The sequence below is a fragment of the Pseudonaja textilis genome, chromosome 12 (assembly GCF_049901715.1).
Source record: "Pseudonaja textilis isolate UNSWEBS1 chromosome 12, rPseTex1.2, whole genome shotgun sequence".
In the NCBI taxonomy this organism is placed as follows: domain Eukaryota; kingdom Metazoa; phylum Chordata; class Lepidosauria; order Squamata; family Elapidae; genus Pseudonaja; species Pseudonaja textilis.
In genome coordinates, this window is record NC_142001.1 from 10,174,102 (window position 1) to 10,192,325 (window position 18,224).

An 18,224-nucleotide genomic window follows, 5' to 3' on the forward strand; every position below is an offset into this window, starting at 1 on the left:
TTGATTTTTCATTATATAATTCAATAGGAGAGGCAATCTTCAGCTTATACGCCACATTACATGGAGAGATATCCTCATCGTTGGGAAAGGAGGAGAGAAAGCGGGGAGAAAAATCTTCCCTGCTTCGGCCATTAAAAATACGATCTTCCTAGCACAGACAAGCCAACATGCTCCTAAAGTCATTGTGTACATGAATTGTTTTGTTAATACGCCTGCGACAGCTATACTGCCCTGAAAGACATAAAAGAGGCCGCCACAATTCGCTTTGAACAACTTGTGGATGGGTTTCGGAAAACAGAGGCTAACTGAGGGTTGCTGGAATCGGCCGCGGAAGCGATCCGCGTGCGTGTGGTTGGAATTGCACGTGCGTGCATTGAGAGCGGGGTGCGTGCAAACAGATGATGTTGCTGCCGCCGCCGCCTCCGATTTCCTGTGAAATGCAGTGTAAAATTTAGATTATCGATACATGATTATATCATTAAATTGGAAGGCCGCCGTGTCATCCCGATTCCTCCAAGGCTTGCGACAAAATAAAGGACGAGAATATTCATGCTTTACGGATTTATGGATGTTCAGGAGCTGCTTCCAAAAAAAAAAAAAAAGTATCAATTTCACTTCCAGGGGCTCTTTGGAAGCGCGCGATTCATGGCCATCATTTCTGCAGAGGGACGCATCGTCCTCCACTTACGCCCATAATGGAGCCTCTGTTGTAAAGCGGCTGCCAGAGTTAAGCAAAGGTGGTAAGTCATTAAGTAAACCAACAGTTCACTATGGGCGCGAGGTTTTGCTTGAAAACCTGAAGGAAATGCCGGGTTTGGGCAAAAAACCCATCACAAAACGAGGTCACGTGACGGTGAATGTTGCAAATCGTCATGCGTCCCAGTTGCTCAATGCCCAAAGTTGGGTCACGTGACTGCAGGAGAGGGGAGGAGCCTGGACCACGGGAACTTTGAATCCAGGTTACAAGCAGGTCGGCCTGTTGTTAGGTGACTCGTTGCAAGTCAACAACTATTCATATGAAGTTACTGGACTACCATATTCGGAAGGTTCTGACCGGTTCTGGCGAACTGGTAGTGAAAATTTTGAGTTGTTCAGAGAACCGACCAATCCCACCTCTGACTGGCCCCGCCCCCATCTATTCTCCACCTCCCGAGTCCCAGCTGATCGGCTGGGTCTTCTTTGGTTGCCCTGCACAGGAGAACGGAGCTGGAAAGCAGGTCAGTGGGGTGGGGAGGGAATGGGGATTTTGCAGTAGCCTTCCCCTGCCACGCCCACCATGCCACGCCCACAGAACCAGTAGTAAAAAAGATTTGAATCCCACCACTGGGTGGTACCCTACAGGTGGTGTCACCACCTCCCTCAGCCAAGCTGTGTGCCAAGGCTCTCCTCAAGACATTTGCTCATCAATACAGTTTATATTTTCGAACTGTTGCTTAAAAGGATTCGTTTTCCACTGGATCACTTTAGCAGCAGGAGAATAAAAAGGTGTGAATATTGAATGAACTTCAATGGGCTTGAAGGATAACACCGGCACTCGTTAAAAAATTCAATTAACCTTATCTTTCTTTAACATGATTAATTATCCTACAGATAAATGACTCATTTGGAAAAAAAAAAAAAAGAAGTATACATCTTTTGAGCCGTACCTGTCGAACATGCTTTGCTTGTCCTCTTTTCTTTTCCCCAAACCAAGTTGTCCTTTTCGGCATATTTGTATGTATGCAATTCGTAAAGAGGAGAAATCCACAATGGTTCTAGAATACTCTTTTTGTAAACAGTTCAAAACTGGCCAGTAGCAAATTTAATACACAGGTGTTTGAATGTTTAAAAATGCAATCCACTCCACCCTTTCCAAGAAAGCTACGCGCTCTCTACTTTATTATGCAATTTGACTGAGTTTAAGACAGTGAGTTTTAAAGCCACTTCAGATATTATTCTGTACAGCAAGCTGAATGGGCAACCGTTGTAATATTGAAAAGTGTTCCTTTCAGGAAGAAGAATTTGTGCCATAACAGAAGACATATGTTCCCAACAAGGGGGGATTGGGGAAGTGGGGATCCATTTGCCCTTCTTTTGAAAACAAGCCGAATGACATATGGAGCTACTGTTGACTTTGGCCAACCGGCCTAATCCAACTGAATTTTGGCAAGCCTTATTTTACAAGATATTGACATGGATTTCTAGGAGAAATGAGTCAAGCATGTAATACTTTTTTTAACCCAATGACTGGAAGGCCCTTCATAGTCCCAGCTCAATTCAGTCGATTAAACCAACTCGGCGAAGGCCCCACCCAAATTCCTTGGAGTTACACATGATGCATGACAACTGTTGGAACTCTGCTCAGGGCCTTGGAGCCGCGTGGCTTCAATTCTGGCCTTGTTGCCGCCTCATTCGTCGGGAGGTTGTTCTTCAAGGTTCTTCTCAGGCAGCTTCTCCTCCGCCTTGCCTTTGGATGGATTGCTGAACCCAGGATCCTCTGGCTGAGTTCCATCTCCATCGTAGATGATGTCTTCTGGATTTGGAGGCGGGGGGCAGAATTCTTCACTGGGGAACATTTCTTGAAAGATGGCTTCGGCCTGTTGGAAAGCCAATATATATTATTTTGGAAGTCTCAGGGGGGCTTCTTGGCAGTATTTCATTTTTATCTGCGTCCCCTCCTGTGTAATATTGTTATTTTATCAAATCACAAATGGATTGTTATCATATGGGTTTTACAACAGAGGGTGGCCAATGCAATTTATCATCCAGATGCTTTGACCCCTCTCTTTCTCCTTCCTTCCTTCCTTCCTTCCTTCCTTCCTTTCCTTCCTTCCTTCCTGTCTTTCTGCCTGTCTCTTTTCCTTCCTTCCTTCCTTCCTTCCTTCCTTCCTTCCTTCCTTCCTTCCTTCCTTCCTTCCTTCCTTCCTTCCTTCCTTCCTCCCTCCCTTCCTTCCTTCCTTCCTGTCTTTCTGTCTCTTTTCCTTCCTTCCTTCCTTCCTTCCTTCCTTCCTTCCTTCCTTCCTTCCTTCCTTCCTTCCTTCCTTCCTTCCTTCCTTCCTTCCTTCCTTCCTTCCAACCCTCCCATACTTTCTCTTCCCTCCTAGGCTGACGGATAGTTTTTACCCGAAGACACTGTCAGCAGAAGATTTTAAGTGAGTTACTTACAGACCCTGGGCTATAAGTAGCTCACCTCTGTGTTAAAAAGACAGAGAACAATATAAAAGTGTATGAAGACCATGCCATAGACTTTAAATCCAATGGATATCAAATGGAGGAGAGTCAAAGGGAAATTTTTGATCTTTCCCCCTACTATAACATGGATAGTTTTTAAACTAGAAATTGGCTCAGAGCATATTAAATATGCTTGAAGCTTCATTAATACGTGGTTCTGTATGAGCACACAAGTCAAGTTTTCAAGTTGTGAAACCACAAAGAATCTAGTCACCATTCATTCTTAAACAATGCAGGCAAAGAAATAGGCATACAAGGTATTTTAAATTAGTATTCAGGTTTTTTCTCCCCCCCCCCCCAAAAAAAACCCAACAACACCTGATATCTGTTGAACGATTTACCTGTTTGACAGCACAGTCATTCCCTAGTGCCGTATCTGGCCCAGAACAAATATACACGTTGGAGGGCAAATTGTCATACGAAGACCGGTCAAGGCTGGAGGAATCCCTCATGTTGAAATACAAGGACCAGAGAACCTGCGGTTTGGCTCCTTCCTCTTCCTCTTCCCCTTCTGAAACCACAAGGCAACTGTCTTAGCGTTCAGCTTTCAAAGGAACTGAAACTTGAAAGAATTCAGCAAAATGTGAAAAGCAAAGCATTGGGGATTCTCTTTAAAGGAAGGTGGTAGAGGACGTTTCCGACTCTGCGGACCGATAAGGGGAGACTGGGGGAGGGTGTGTTTTCCCACACGTGCCTGCCACTTAACAGAGTTGGAAGGGACCTTGTAGGTCATTTAGTCCAACCCCCCACCCAAGCAGGAGACCCTACACCATTGCTGACAGACGGCAGCCCAGTCTCTTCTTGAAAGCCTCCAGTGATGAAGCTCCCACAACTTCTGAAGGCAACTTCTCTTCCATTGGTTGATTGTTCTATCAGAAAATGTCTCCTTATTTCCAGGTTGAATCTCTCCTTGATCAGTTTCCATCCATTATTCCTTGTCTGGCCAACAAGCACTTTAGAAAATAGCTTGACCCCTTCCTCCTCCCTGTGGCAGCCCCTCAAATATTGGAAGACTACTATCCTATCTCCCCTGGTCCTTCTCTTCCCTAGACTAGCCATACTGAGTACGTGCAACCATTCATTGCATGTTTTAGCCTCCAGTCCCCTAATCCTCCTGGTTGCTCTTCTCTGCTCTCTTTCTAGAGTCTCAACATCTTCTTTATAGTGTGGTGGCCAAAACTGGAGGCAGTAGTCTTAGGTGTGGTCTTACTAAGGCTTTATAGGGTGGCATTAGTACTTCCCTTGATCTTGATTGTATCCCTGTGTTAATGCATCTTAGGATTGCATTAGCTTTTTTGGCTTGTTTTCTTCATTCTCTATAGCAGGGCCTCTGCTCTCTTTCTCTTCACTAGACTAGCCACTAGTTCCTGAAACCAGTCCCACCAGGAAGAGTCCCCTAGTCCTCTTGGTTGCTCATCTCTGCACTCTTTCTAAAGAGCCCCAACTTGTGCAAATGGAGATTTGTGCGTTCACCCACTTGCTTGTTGCTTGAGTGGCCTGGCTCCCAAAGGGCCACGACCTGGCATTGAGCCACAGATCAGAGGTTGCTTTGTGGGACAGAAGAAGCATATGGAATTTAAAGAGATTACACACGCAAATTGGCTGCCCTGAAAGACCATCTCGCAGCTTGAGAACTTTCTGTTTATCAGAAGACGAGCTAAATTATTGTAGTCCACTAACGTTTTCCGCCATCTCGGGAGGAACTTTGCAAGGCCCCAAAGAAGAGACGGCTTCTTTGTTTTGCAACAACTCAGATTCCTGGCTTTTTTTTCCCCCCTCATGATTATGGTTCATCGCACAGCCAGCCAGGTGTTCAGACTGGATTTGGCTTTTTTTTTTTTCCTACATCTATCGAGTCCTTCCCTGGGACGGGCAGGTGTGGACATTTGGTGCTGTTAAAAGTATCGTTGCAGGATGTAAATGGCTCCGAACAAAACGGCATTTTGCAACTGACCGATGGTGATTTTTGTCAATGGCGACCAGATGGTGCTCCGGTTGTTTAAGGATGGCACCAAAGGTGCCTATTACAAGGATGACGATTGGTCACCTTGCCATTTAGGTCTTTAGACGAAATTTGGCATTTCTATCCATCTATCCATATGTTCTTCTCAAAGACATGAGATAGGTAGAGGTTGCCTGATGGTATTAGAGATATTTATTATTTATGAACAATTAATATATTATTATTATTATTATTATTATTATTATTATTATTATTATTATTATTATTAATCATCGCAGTCAGCCCGATGTTCAGACTGGGTTTGGCATTTTTGTCTACCTATCGAGCCCTTACAAAGGACCTGGGACAGGCAAACCTCGATGTTTGATGGTGTTACAGATATCGTCACAAGATGGAAGCAGTTCCAAGGAAAGCTGCCTTCTGCAATTGACTGATGGCGAAGTTGTCAATGCCAAATTTGTCAATACCAATAAAAGGTAAAGGTTTCCCTCGCACATACGTGCTAGTCGTTTGCGGCTCTAGGGGGCGGTGCTCATCTCTGTTACAAAGCTGAAGAGCCAACGCTGTCCAAAGATTTCTCTGTGGTCATGTGGCCGGCATGACTAAATGCTGAAGGCTCACGGAATGCGGTTACCTTCCCACCAAAGGGGTCCCTATTTTTCTACTTGCATTTTTTTTACATGCTTTTGAACGGCGAGGTTGGCAGAAGTTGGGACAAGTAATGGGAGCTCACTCCGTTACGCGGCGCTAGGGGTTGAAACCACCAAACTGCCGAACTTTCTGATAGACAAGCTCAGCATCTTAGCCACTGAGCCACCACGTCCCTTCAATACCAATGGTGTTCAGTTATTATTATTATTAACTTTTATTCCTTAAACGTGAAACTCAGTCAACTGAACATTTAAAAATGTATCACAAATATCATCAACTGGCTCTGATGGTTGATACGGGATGCTGACAGTATCCTAGGTATCAACCAAGTATCTCACTACTACTACTACTACTTCTATTACTACTACCACCATGATGATGATAATAATGATGATTACGTTTTTCTTTCTTTTTTTAAAGGTAGGTGGGGCAGAGCATCCAGGCGTCAACAAGGGAGATTATCCACAGTCTTATCTGTGCCCACAAATAAATTGTTGCCTGTAATCTTCAAACAACTGTTCCCAAAAATAATAGTTCATTTCTTCTCGTACTGTGTGGGAGGGACCGTCCGCCAGGAGAGAATGGGGCCTTTTCTCAAATATTATTAAAAGTTCCTACTGCTCCTATTTAAAAAGAAAAAAAAAAGTTACTTCTTCATAATTTAGGCAGGAAAATGAATAAAGTCCTCTTCCTTTAGGTGACTTTGCTTCTGTGACCTGCCATGGCCCAGTGCTCGCTTTATCTGGTGATTCATTTTCAATAACTCCAACAGTATTTGTTCTGACATTTTAATTAAAATACGACTACTACCTCATCTTGATGATAAAAAGGCCTATGTGTCAGTGAAAACTACCTTCTCAGTGCCTCAGTGCACCTGAGGACTCTTCTGGTCAGCGGCTTCCTCTGAAACGAACTCCGGGCAGCTTCTAAACAATACATCACTTCAAAACTAGACCGTTTTAAACATTAAGATTAATGCTAAGAAAGAACGGGGGAGGGGAAGCCGGGAGGAAAGACAAGGGAAGGCGATGTTCAGAGGCAGCCTGGGTCTCTCCCCCCCCCGCCCCACCGCACCCCTTCTGTTTGGGCTCTGCTAGTTCTTGATCGCAGTAAAAGTTAGAAAATTAAGTTTAAGAAGCTCTGTTTGAAGCAAAGGATCTAGCAAGGTTTGTTTCAACTCTCTGCTAGTGACAACAGAGAAGTAGAAAACTACTTCCTCTTCCTCTTCCTCTTCCTCCTCCTCCTCCTCTTCTTCTTCTTCTTCCTTCTTCTTCCTCATCCTTATTCCTCTTCTCTTCTTCTTCTATTTCTTTCTTCCTCCTCTTTCTCCTCCTCTTCCACCTCCTCTCTTCTTCTTCCTCCTCTCCTCCTCCTCCACTTCTCCCCCTCCTCTTCTCCTCCCCCCTCCTTCTTCAACTGATCCTGGGGATCTTTTCAAGTCTGCATTATAGGTCATCCTCGACTTACAACAGTCCATTTAGAGACCATTCGAAGTTAAAAAATCACTGGAAAAAAAAAACACTTTCTCACACAGCATTCCTGTGGTTGCGTCATCCAAATTTGGGCGCTTGACAACTGCTTCGTATATATGATGATTACAGCGTCCCGGGGTTATTCAATCCATCTTTTGTGACCTTCTAGTCAATGGGGGTTGCTCACTTAACAACCGTGGTAACTAACTTAACCACTGTAGCAATTCCCTTAGCAACCGTGGTAAGAAAAGTTGTAAGATGGAGCAAAATTCATGTAGCAACTGTCTCACTTAGCAACAGAACTCTTGGGCTCGATTGGGGTCATAAGTTGAGGACTACTGTAATTGTAGGATCGGGGGCTACCACTTTGCTCTCATATAGCTGGAAGTACACAGCTAATATTCGTTGGAGGAGCAAAACTTAATCCCTTAGAGCAGGGCTGGGCAACTGTGGCCCGTTTATCACCTGTGGACTTCACTTCCCAGAATTCCCCGACAGCCATGAGCACATTGAGAAAGGCTGGCTCAGGAATCCTGGGAGTTGAAGTCCACAAGTGGCAAAGAGGCCATAGTTGCCCAGCTCTTCCTTCGAGATGGTGAAATGTTTTTTGGGGGGAAAAGATTTGAAACCTCCATGCTCCCATCGAACATGGAAAAAAAAAATACAAGGACACACGTTTGGCAGAAAAGGAGGAGGGGGAAAAAAAACACACTTAGCCAGATGATGATTACAAAATGGGCATCAGGCACCTCGAATGGGGAGGAAAATGGCAAATCTTCCATTTTTTGTTTCATCTTAAAACTCCCCGCCCCTGCCCCTCCCCCCAACTTCACCTGTTTCTGCAACACTGAATAACTGCTCCACTACATGTGTCAAGTCTTCTTTAGCAGTTTGAACGGAAGGACAGGTCAAATGAACCAAATCTGTTGAAAGAATGGAAGAGCAAAATGGTTATTCAAGGCGCTGATTCGTTCACTCAATTTATATCCTGTCTTGCTGTTGGTAATGAAAACTCAAGGTGACCAGCGACGATGATGTAGAAGGACCCCCAAAGCGACAAAAATCAGAAAGATTAACAAAGAAGGTTTAACCAGCAACCGTTGAGGATTGAAGGCCTGGTGGATGGATCTTGGCTGAGTCAAAGCAAAGTGTGTACGGACCCCATGAATTGACGGGTTTCAATGATTTGAATGTTTTGACGACTCAGAATGATTTGGGCGGAAGGAAGCCCAGCATACTTGGAACCAACGCAAGTGAAGATGATAGGTTGCCTATGGAAGCCATGGGATCCCCACTACACGTTTCAATGTCAGGGCAGGTTCTTGTGATAGAGGTAGAATCGGTATGCTTTGAGTCTTGAAGGGTCACACCACTATCTTAACCTCTGCCTCTCCAAAGCAATGGCAACTTGTTACAGATTAACAGAGATAACAGATTAACATCTTTTTTTAATAATCTGGTGACCAAATCAATATGATGATTCAGAACACAGCATTCAAAACTGAGCATTTTTTTCTTAAAAGGTTGGAGAAGGGAAGGGAAGGGAAGGGAAGGGAAGGGAAGGGAAGGAAGGAAGGAAGGAAGGAAGGAAGGAAGGAAGGAAGGAAGGAGGAGGAGGAGGAGGAGGAGGAGAGGGAGGGAGGACGGAAGGAAGGAAGGAAGGAAGGAAGGAAGGAAGGAAGGAAGGAAGGAAGGAAGGAAGGAAGAAAGGAAGGAAGGAAGGAAAGCTAAGGATGAAGGACCTTTCTTGAAAGTTATCTAATCCTCTCTATCTGGCTGGAATTCAGAAGAACAAAGTATATTAATAGGAGATCTAATTACCACAGATTAATAACAAGTCCTGAATTTTTATGCTAAGATGAGGCCAAGAAGGAAAAATAGAGAGGCAGCAACATTATTGGGGAACACAGGACAACCTGAAGACGATTTTTTCCCCTCCATCCTATTTAGGACCGATCCGTGGTTCAAGGTTCAATTGTTTTTATTAGTTTGTCATAATATAAAATACAAAGGAGAATGAAAAAGGGGAAAGTAAGTGGGGGAAAAGGAAGGAAGAGAGAGTCTAGAGAGTAAAGGAGAAATTAAAAAAGAACATTGACTTCTGACTCTTATTAGCACAGTAGAAGATAATAAACTTTTTGCTTTTACACGTTAATATATAGTAGCCTTTTCTGCAACAACAAACCCGTTCTAATCAGCAAAAGCCAAAATCAAGACAATTTAACGATTCAGGATACTGATGGGCTATTGGAATTTGGGGACAGGTGAAATCATTAAAAACAAAATGGAGCTATTGAGGAAAATAGTGACTGGTTAAAATACCAAACAGCCATTCTGCAATATTCTCACCTGTTTTAATGGTTTTTTTTTTTCCTAAATGCAATACAGGTAATTCTTGATTTACAACCATTTGCTTAATGGCCAAAGTTACACCAGCACTGGGAAAAGTAACTTATGACCGTTTTTCACCCTTACGACTGTTGCAATCACCCCCACGGGATCAGCGTTCAGGCGCTTGGCAACTGGCTCATATTTATGACGGTCGCATAGTCCCGGGGTCGCGAGATCCCCTTTTGCAACCTTCTGTACAGTGAAGTCTGGCGGGGGAGCCAGATTCGCTTAACAACCGGGGCGTTAACTTAAGCACTGCAGGGACCGCGGCGAGAAAGATCATAAAATGGGGGGAAACTCACTCAGTGTCTCGCTTAGCAACAGAAATGTTGGGCTCAATTGTGGTCGTAAGTCGAGGACTACCTGTAAATAGGTTTTTTTTTTTAAAAAAAAATTCTTCCTGGGCTTGGAGAACCTTCAGCCTACGTTGAGCTTAAGAGTCCAAGCAGCCGTGTTGAGCCAAAGCACCTGGGAATTCCTGCCAAGGATTCTTCTGCATCTTTCATTTGGCAGTGCAAAGTCATAATTCAGGAGGGCTTTAAAAAGAGCCGAGTGTCAAATGCTCCTTACGAGTTTAAAAAATTAAGACAGCCATCTGTCATTCTAATGAATGAGCATTAACGGTCCCGTTGACCTGAAGTGTAAATACATAATTAGGGCCTTTTCTGCAAAGCTTATTAAAATGATTTTAATAACAGGGGGGAAGAAAATAGGCGGAGAAAAGCTAGCGCAGGTAAGTAATGAGGCGTACGGCGTCTTACGCAAGAGCAGAATCCCCCAATTTACAATGTCGCTTGCAAAAAAAGGGGGAAGGAGGTCCCACCAAGTTTCTAATCCAGGGACCGGCAGCATTTGGGGGGGTGGGGGTGAAACGGCCACCCCCGTGGGACCTTGCTGAAAAGTGGGGACGACGATTTCTACAAAGGGAGGGAATAAGTGTCTTATTCGCAGCATGTAAGTAACCTACAATCCCTACAAATATTAAAGCACGGGGAAATCGGAAAAGTATTTCCGGTTCTTTTCCAAACGGTTTCTAGTCCTTATAACAATGCAGATTTAAGTGTTTCTGATCCTTACGGAGTTTTGACTGTGACTGAACTGAACTGTTCTTTCTGTGCCAACTCAGAAGCTCAAACTGCCCAAGGAGCTGCTGATAGAGTTCTACAGAGGAATGACTGAGTCTGTCATCTGCACCTCTATAACTGTCTGGTTTGGTTCTGCAACCCAACAAGACAGACACAGACTTCAGAGAGTAATTCGGACTGCAGAAAAAACAATTACTACCCACCTGCCTTCCATGGAGGATCTGCATACTGCACAAGTCAAAAAGAGGGCTGTGGAAATATCTACAGACCCCTCACAACCTGGACATAAACTGTTTCAACTCCTTCCCTCAAAACGACTCTACAGAGCACTGCACACCAGAACAACTACACACAAGGACAGTTTTTTCCCCGAACGCCATCACTCTGCTAAACAAATAATTCCCTCAACACTGTTCATCTATTTACAAAGTCTGCACTACTATTACTATTAATCTTCTCATCATTCCTTATCACCCATCCTCTCCCACTTGTGACTGTATGATTGTAACTTTGTCACTTGAATCCTTACGATTTATATTGACTGTTTCCTTGTATGATTTGATTGTTTATTGTACCTTATGGCTACTATTAAGTGTTGTACCTTATGATTCTTGACTGTTGACGAATGTATCTTTTCTTTTATGTACTGACAGCACTTGCACCAAGACAAATTCCTTGTGTGTCCAATCACACTTGGCCAATAAAGAATTCTATTCTATTCTATTCTGAGCACAAGAAAATAATAAACGATAAAAACAAGAAAGGAATGAAGGATTAACAGTGAGCATCGGGAACTCAACGTTTTTATAAAGGAGCTAATGCTGAAATAACAGTTTTAGATACTAAACTACTTTATTTAAATCCAGGGGTGTCCAATCTCAGTAATTTTAAGATGTCTGGACTTCAACTCCCGGAATTCCCCAGCCAACATGGAATTCAGATTTCCATTCTTAAAGTTGCCGAGGTTGGACACCCTTGATTTAATCCAAAGGATCCACAAGACATTTGTAAGCTAAGGCGTGATGACCCAAAGGGCGTGGCACAAAGGCCACACAGTCAGATGATCACTAAGAGTCCCTTTATGAGCTCCAATTTTGCCCCCAATGTCTTGGTTACCTTCTGGCTGGAGAAAAACTCTCCCAGAAACAGTCTTTGGCTGCAGAGAATTAAGTCTAAAACGTGGTCAACAAAAACTGTAACTATAAGTCCAATCAAGGCAAGATGAGGCAATTAGTCCTGCAGGGCAAGAGCAAGAATTCCAGGCATGAAGGCATGGCAAAACTCACACGGTTAGGAAGATGCCAGGAACACAGATAAGCAACGACAACTCAGGATAAATCACCTTTGCTCCCAGCAACTGCCACAGTCAGCATTCAGTTCTTATAAACTCTCTTCCCAGGTGTGGCTAATGAAGGGAATCAGGGCCCTTTCCTCCCCTGTAAGCCATGCAACCCATGTTGCTCTCTTCTCCGTTCCTCCCTGCCGTAGGATGAAGAGGGGGTGGGCCTGGGTCTTCCTTTGAACGTCCTATCCCTTGTTCTACCTTTCCCCTGTACTGCCCAGCTGGACTTTGCCCTTCCCCAACCAGGCTTTGCCCTTCCCCAGCCTCCTCCACAGCCAACGGAGCCATACTCCTGCTCCCCGTCAACTGTTCGTCTTCCTCCTCGGATTCAGACTGTGACAGGGGCATGACATAAGGAGAACAGCACAAGAAATTCCTGCTGATGATGTTAACTAGTAACAAACGATGATGGTGATGAAAGGTTCAGAAATTAAATTGAAACAAGCTTTGGAGAGCAAACCACTGCCAGAATCCAAAGGATCCATTTGATAGAAGAAGTATAACTTCATCCATTCCTTATAATAAATTTCAATACACCTATGAATTAATCTAATCATCAAGGTTAACCTAATGAGCTGTGTGGTGGCCTAGAGGTGGAACTCTCGCCTCACAATCAGGCGGTGGTGAGTTCGATCCTAGGTGGAAGCAGATATTTCTCTCTCTGGACACAATGAGAATATATCTGCTGGGGAAAAAAACGCTCCGTATTGGCAACACGAAGGGCATCCGGCCAGTAAACACTCAGCTCCATTAAGTTGCCCAGACTCCACCCCATAAGGGATTATGGGGTCATTAAAAGAAGATGATGATGACCAAAGTTAATCTAATCAATCACATTGCTATAGTCTATGGCATAACTAATGAGTATCTGTGATTGGAATGTATCAAATGAAAAGGTAATTTGCATACAACTGTAAAGATGGGCTTCTAATCACATCTCTTCTTTAAGAGCCTTCTCTTCCATCTCTGGTACCGATCCTATCAATAAAACAAAAACCTATGCTTCCATGTAACTGTGTCTAATCAAGTTCAGAAGTCCTTCTGGGAAAACTGGGTCGACTCACATGTATTTTTCATGCAGATCATAGCTGAAGAACACAATTCCACAAGGCAAACAGCTGGCTGGCCTTTCTCCTGAGGTGGGATAGTCAAAATGGAAATCTGGAATGGAGATAAAAGACCTTATATATATATCTCTCTCATATACATACATACATACATACATCCACGCATACATAGTATGACCATACCTCCCTGCATGGAACTTTTTTCAGAAATTCATTTGACTTAAGGAAATAGGAGGGATTAGAAAGGTTTAATTTCAGCAAAGCTCCGTCACAACTGAGATTTCCCTCAGTTTGGAGCCACCGTTTGTCCAGTTGGCATGGCTGAAAAAGCCAGGAAGAAATTCTTCCTTCAATCTGCATCAACTTCAGATCCCATCACCTGGTCTTCTGAATTTTTTTTTCTTCTAATCAATTGAGATCTACAAGCATTTTTTTTTCCAGTGGGATTAAATATGAATCCATTTTTACTTCTAACAAATATTTTGCCAATCAAACGTTTGCAAAATTTGAGTTCTGGGACATAAGGCCTTCTTGTTAAGTAAAGAATCCAGAGATGACAGAGCCAAATCTGTTTTTACAAAACACTGTAGATAACGAGACAAAAAATTAATCCAGGATATTAAATGGTCACAAAGAAAGGGGGAATGAAGGGCTCACCTGCTGATCAGAGTTCTCATTATTCTGTATGGATCGATCAGTTATGAGAACCGCTCTGGAGATCTGCCTGCCAGTGAATAAGCAAAGCTCCATCATTGAGAATAAAATTAATAATAATAATAATAATAATAATAATAATAATAATAATAATAATAATACCAAAAACTACAATTTATTGATTTCATTGTACCAGGAGACGTCAGAGTCGAAGGAAAAGAACTAGAAAAAAAAATCGCAAAATATCACAACCTGGCCATCCAAACTACACGATTATGGATGAAACATGTCATAGTCATACCTATTGTCATGTGGGCATTTGGTACCATGTCCAAGAATTTTTCAAAATACATCAAGAAGTTGCAGCTTCCTGCTATAGTGCCAGCAGAGCTGAAAAAGACAGCGCTATTCGGAACGTTGTATATTTTAAGGTTGTACTTGGTTGATACCTAGGATGCTGTCAGCAACCCATATCAACTATCAGAGCTAGTCAATGATATCTGTGATACATTTTTAAATGGTCAGTTGCCCGAGTTTCATGTTTAATGAATAAAAGTTGTTAATAATAATAATGATGATGATGATGGCAAGGGTAGTACGAATAGTAATAGGCACCTTGGGTGCAGTCCCAAAACAATTGGAGCATCACATGAACACCAAAGGCATTGACAAATTTGATATCAGTCAATTGCAGAAGGAAACTTTACTTAGAACAGCTTCCATCCTTCGGTGATATTTGTAATACCATCAAACATCCAGATTTGCCTATTCCAGGTCCTTGGTAAGGACTCAATAGATAAAAAAAAATTTCAAACCCAGTCTGAACATCTGGCTGACTGTGCAATAAAGGGGGGAGGAGGAGGAGGAGGAGGAGGAGGAGGAGGAGGAGGAGGAGGAAGAAGAAGAAGAAGAAGAAGAAGAAGAAGAAGAAGAAGAAGAAGAAGAAGAAGAAGAAGAAGAAGAAGAAGAAGAAGAAGAAGAAGAAGAAGAAGAAGAAGAAGAAGAAGAAGAAGAAGAAGAAGAAGAAGAAGAAGAAGAAGAAGAAGAAGAAGAAGAGTGCAATGCTATTTGGATGCCTTGGGTGCAATCCCAAAAACAACTGGAGCACCACTTGGACACCATAGGCATTGATAAATTCTCCATCAGTCAATTGCAGAAGGCAGCTTTACTTGGAACAGCTTCCATCCTGCGGCGATCTCTGTTAACACCATCAAACATCCAGATTTGCCTATCCCAGGTCCTTGGTAAGGACTCGATAGGTAGACAAAAATGCCAAACCCAGTCTGAACATCTGGCTGGCTGTGCGATGAATAATAATACTAAAAATACTAATACTAATAATAGTAGCAGCCATATGGATCCACATTTTGTTTTCATCAAAAACAACACACATTGCCCCAATGCAAGTTAATGTTCTACACTCGGCAGTCTGAACACGGTTAATGACATTTTCACATATGGCCTGCTCAAGTTGAGAAATTCATAATGAACTCAAATCAGCCTTATATAAAGGTTACAGCGCTTGCTTAATAGCCATCAAAATGTAATGAAGACATTGAGGACTCCGTATGGAATGTGATGTTTAGCCATCTTGAAGTTATTTCAAACAGCAAATGGTTGCGTGGAGAGCTAGCGTGCAAGCAGCTACCCCACAGTTGCCGTAATGCGCAGTCAATCAAATGCTGAAATTCAAATGCCAACCAGAAGTTGTCGTACGTGCCTATGATTCAAGCTCCCTTAAAGCTCTCAACTGCCTTCGCCACTTGGAGAACTAAAGAGATAATCAAGAACACTGTGGCAGCAGGAAACATTTAGAAGAAGCCCCGGTGTTGAGTGGGCTAGTGGCTTCCAGATGGTTAGACTATCCATGTCAATGACCAGGAAGGGCACTAAGATTATCTCCTTGGGCTCCAAGGTCTAATTGATGACCTGAGCTTGCCAGAAAGAGCTGTTTCAATCAACAGCCTGCTATTTTATGGATAGAACATAGAATAATAGGGTTGGAAGGGACTTTGGAAGTCTTCAAGTCCAACTCTCTGCTCAAGGAGAAGACTGTATATCCTTCTGGACAAATGGCTGTCCAATCTCTTCTTGAAAACCTCTAGTGATCCTCAACTCCAGAGGGCAAGCTATTCCTTTGGCATGCAATGTGGACTAACCACGGTGCACCCCAGGCTACGTGACTTTGTCACGGCTAAATAGTCTATGCTTCCTGGCTGCTGAATCTCATAAGGATATCTCAGCAAGAAGCAGCAACTTGTGAACCGAAAATAACCATATCATCTTCTTTCAACAACCCCATAATCCATTGCGGGGTGGAGTCTGGGCAACTGAATGGAGATGATTGTTTACTGTCCGGATGCCTTTCCTGTCACCACTGTGGAGTTTTGTTCAGCATTTTCATTGTGCCCAGAGAGAGAAATACCTGCCTCTACTTAGGATCAAACTCACAGCCTCTTGATTGTGAGGCAAAAGCTCTACCTTTAGGCCACCACGCCACTCAATTTCTGTTACACCATATGAAATGAGTGAATGAATGAATGAATCAATTAATTAATCAATTAATCAATCAATCAATGCTATTCCACTGATTAATTTTTCTCAATGTCAGAAAATTTCTCCTTATTTTTAGGTTGGATCTCTCATTAATAAAATTGTACCCATTATTTCTGTCCTTCTGGTGCTTTGGGGAATAAGTCAGTCTCCTCTTCTCTATGACAACCTCTCAAATACAGGAAGACAGATATCATGATTAAGATCAACTTAATCTTATTCAACCCCCTGCTCATTGTGGGATCCACCGGCATAGCATTCCTCGATGTTGGCAAAATTAAGATGGGTGGACTTCAGCTCCAAAAATATTCTAGCCAGTTTTATGGATGTTTTTTTGCTAAGGGATGAAATATGAGGTTTCGAAGAAGCATTTATTTAACCTTACAGGGGTGAAGATTTGTCAAGAAGGGAATAAACAATATGAGAATTCAAGCCATCCTATCATTGTCTAGCCTATGTCATATTTATCTGGGCTCCAACTTTTAATCTCTGACCAGGATTTTGCCTAGATCTGCATGTATGCTTCACACTTAACTAACAGGTGGGCCATCCATATGGAAGAAGGGGGACATAACATTTAATATAATAGCAGACTTTTTTTCTAGACTGATTTTCAAAACAAAGGCTAATTTTGAACCCAGGGTGTCCCCCAGGGCATAAAACTGACCGATTTTTACAAGGGTTGATATACTAAATATGTATAAGTCACATACAAGTAACTAGGTGGAGGATGGAAGAGGAAATTGGTCTACACATATATTTTTTTTCTGACCAATTTCTCAGTAATCCAGGGAACCTGACAGAATTGATTGTTGGGACTGAGATGAATATCCACAATCTTAGGTCCAAAACCAGAATATGAGGATACACTGTTAGTTATTCTCGTGTCGATATTTACCTGTAAGATATGTTTTTGCATATTTTTTCTGAAAGATAACTATCCTCCACAACAAAATAACTTGCATTTATTCTTTGACCGAAATGATCGATGACCGCTTTACACCTGTTGGAAAATAAGGGGGGAAAGTTTTTAAAAAGCAAAACGATTTGTGTCATTGTTAGATTGAGGAGTATAAAATATTAACAGACTATAAAATAAAAAATACCCTAACCAAGACGTTTTTCTCTCATTTGAGCTTTTGTCGTAAATTAAAGAGTTTTATTAGCCTTTCTTTCGGTCTGCCTTGCTCTTGATTTTATTACGTGAAGCTCTGTCAACGTGGATTATTTTCAGCATTGTTTACACAAACTTGTGTTTGTGATTTTTTTAAAAAAATTAATTTGACAAAGAAAAAGAAAATTAGCAACATTTTTGTAATGATTTAGGAGGCTTTGAACATTTAGCTATCTTTTTAGTACCTTTCCCAGAACATTATCTTCTTTAGCCTGATATTTTTTTTCCGTACCAGGGGAAATGTTTCCCCAGATTATAGAACTGAAGAATCTGAAGCAATCAATCTATCACCCTATATCTATCCATCCTTCCCTCCTTCCTTTCTTTTCAGTATATTTTTGGGTGTAGACTTTAGAAACAGGCTTTTCAACTTTGTGCTTGAGACAGAAGAAAATGCAATGAACTATGAGCCATGGGATTTGCTGATTAAATTAGTTTATAGAAATGGCTAGTATTTACTAAGTATGTAAAAATAAAGAAGTTGAGGTTGTAACTTTACTTTGTATTGTATTCTTCTGTGCAGAAAAAAGATGGAAGTCAAACCTTTTTGTCTTTCCCTTTTTATTCTACACTTCTTTTTCCCCTTTCTTTCCTTTTCCCATTTCCCTACTATTTTTACTTCAAATCATGATAGTCTTAATTTTTTTTAATGTCTTTACGTT

At 42.2% G+C, this 18,224-nt stretch overlaps 1 protein-coding gene across 3 annotated transcripts in view; it reads right to left on the bottom strand.

Moving 5' to 3' along the window:
• Nucleotides 1–1,848: 1,848 nt before the first annotated feature.
• The window catches only part of CHM (CHM Rab escort protein), an 86,009-nt gene continuing 69,633 nt past the window's right edge, over nucleotides 1,849–18,224 (bottom strand). For 2 of the 3 annotated variants that reach the window (XM_087940985.1, XM_026703017.2), the window contains 6 exons: nucleotides 17,287–17,391; nucleotides 13,839–13,905; nucleotides 13,179–13,275; nucleotides 8,130–8,219; nucleotides 3,552–3,721; nucleotides 1,849–2,576 (listed from right to left, as the gene is read on the bottom strand). In XM_087940985.1, the coding sequence (XP_087797111.1) occupies nucleotides 2,388–2,576; nucleotides 3,552–3,721; nucleotides 8,130–8,219; nucleotides 13,179–13,275; nucleotides 13,839–13,905; nucleotides 17,287–17,391 (718 nt within the window). In that variant the 3' untranslated portion in view covers nucleotides 1,849–2,387. Of the gene's footprint in view, nucleotides 2,577–3,551; nucleotides 3,722–5,436; nucleotides 6,448–8,129; nucleotides 8,220–13,178; nucleotides 13,276–13,838; nucleotides 13,906–17,286; nucleotides 17,392–18,224 lie in introns of those variants that run through there. The other variant, XM_087940986.1, reaches the window with a different exon arrangement.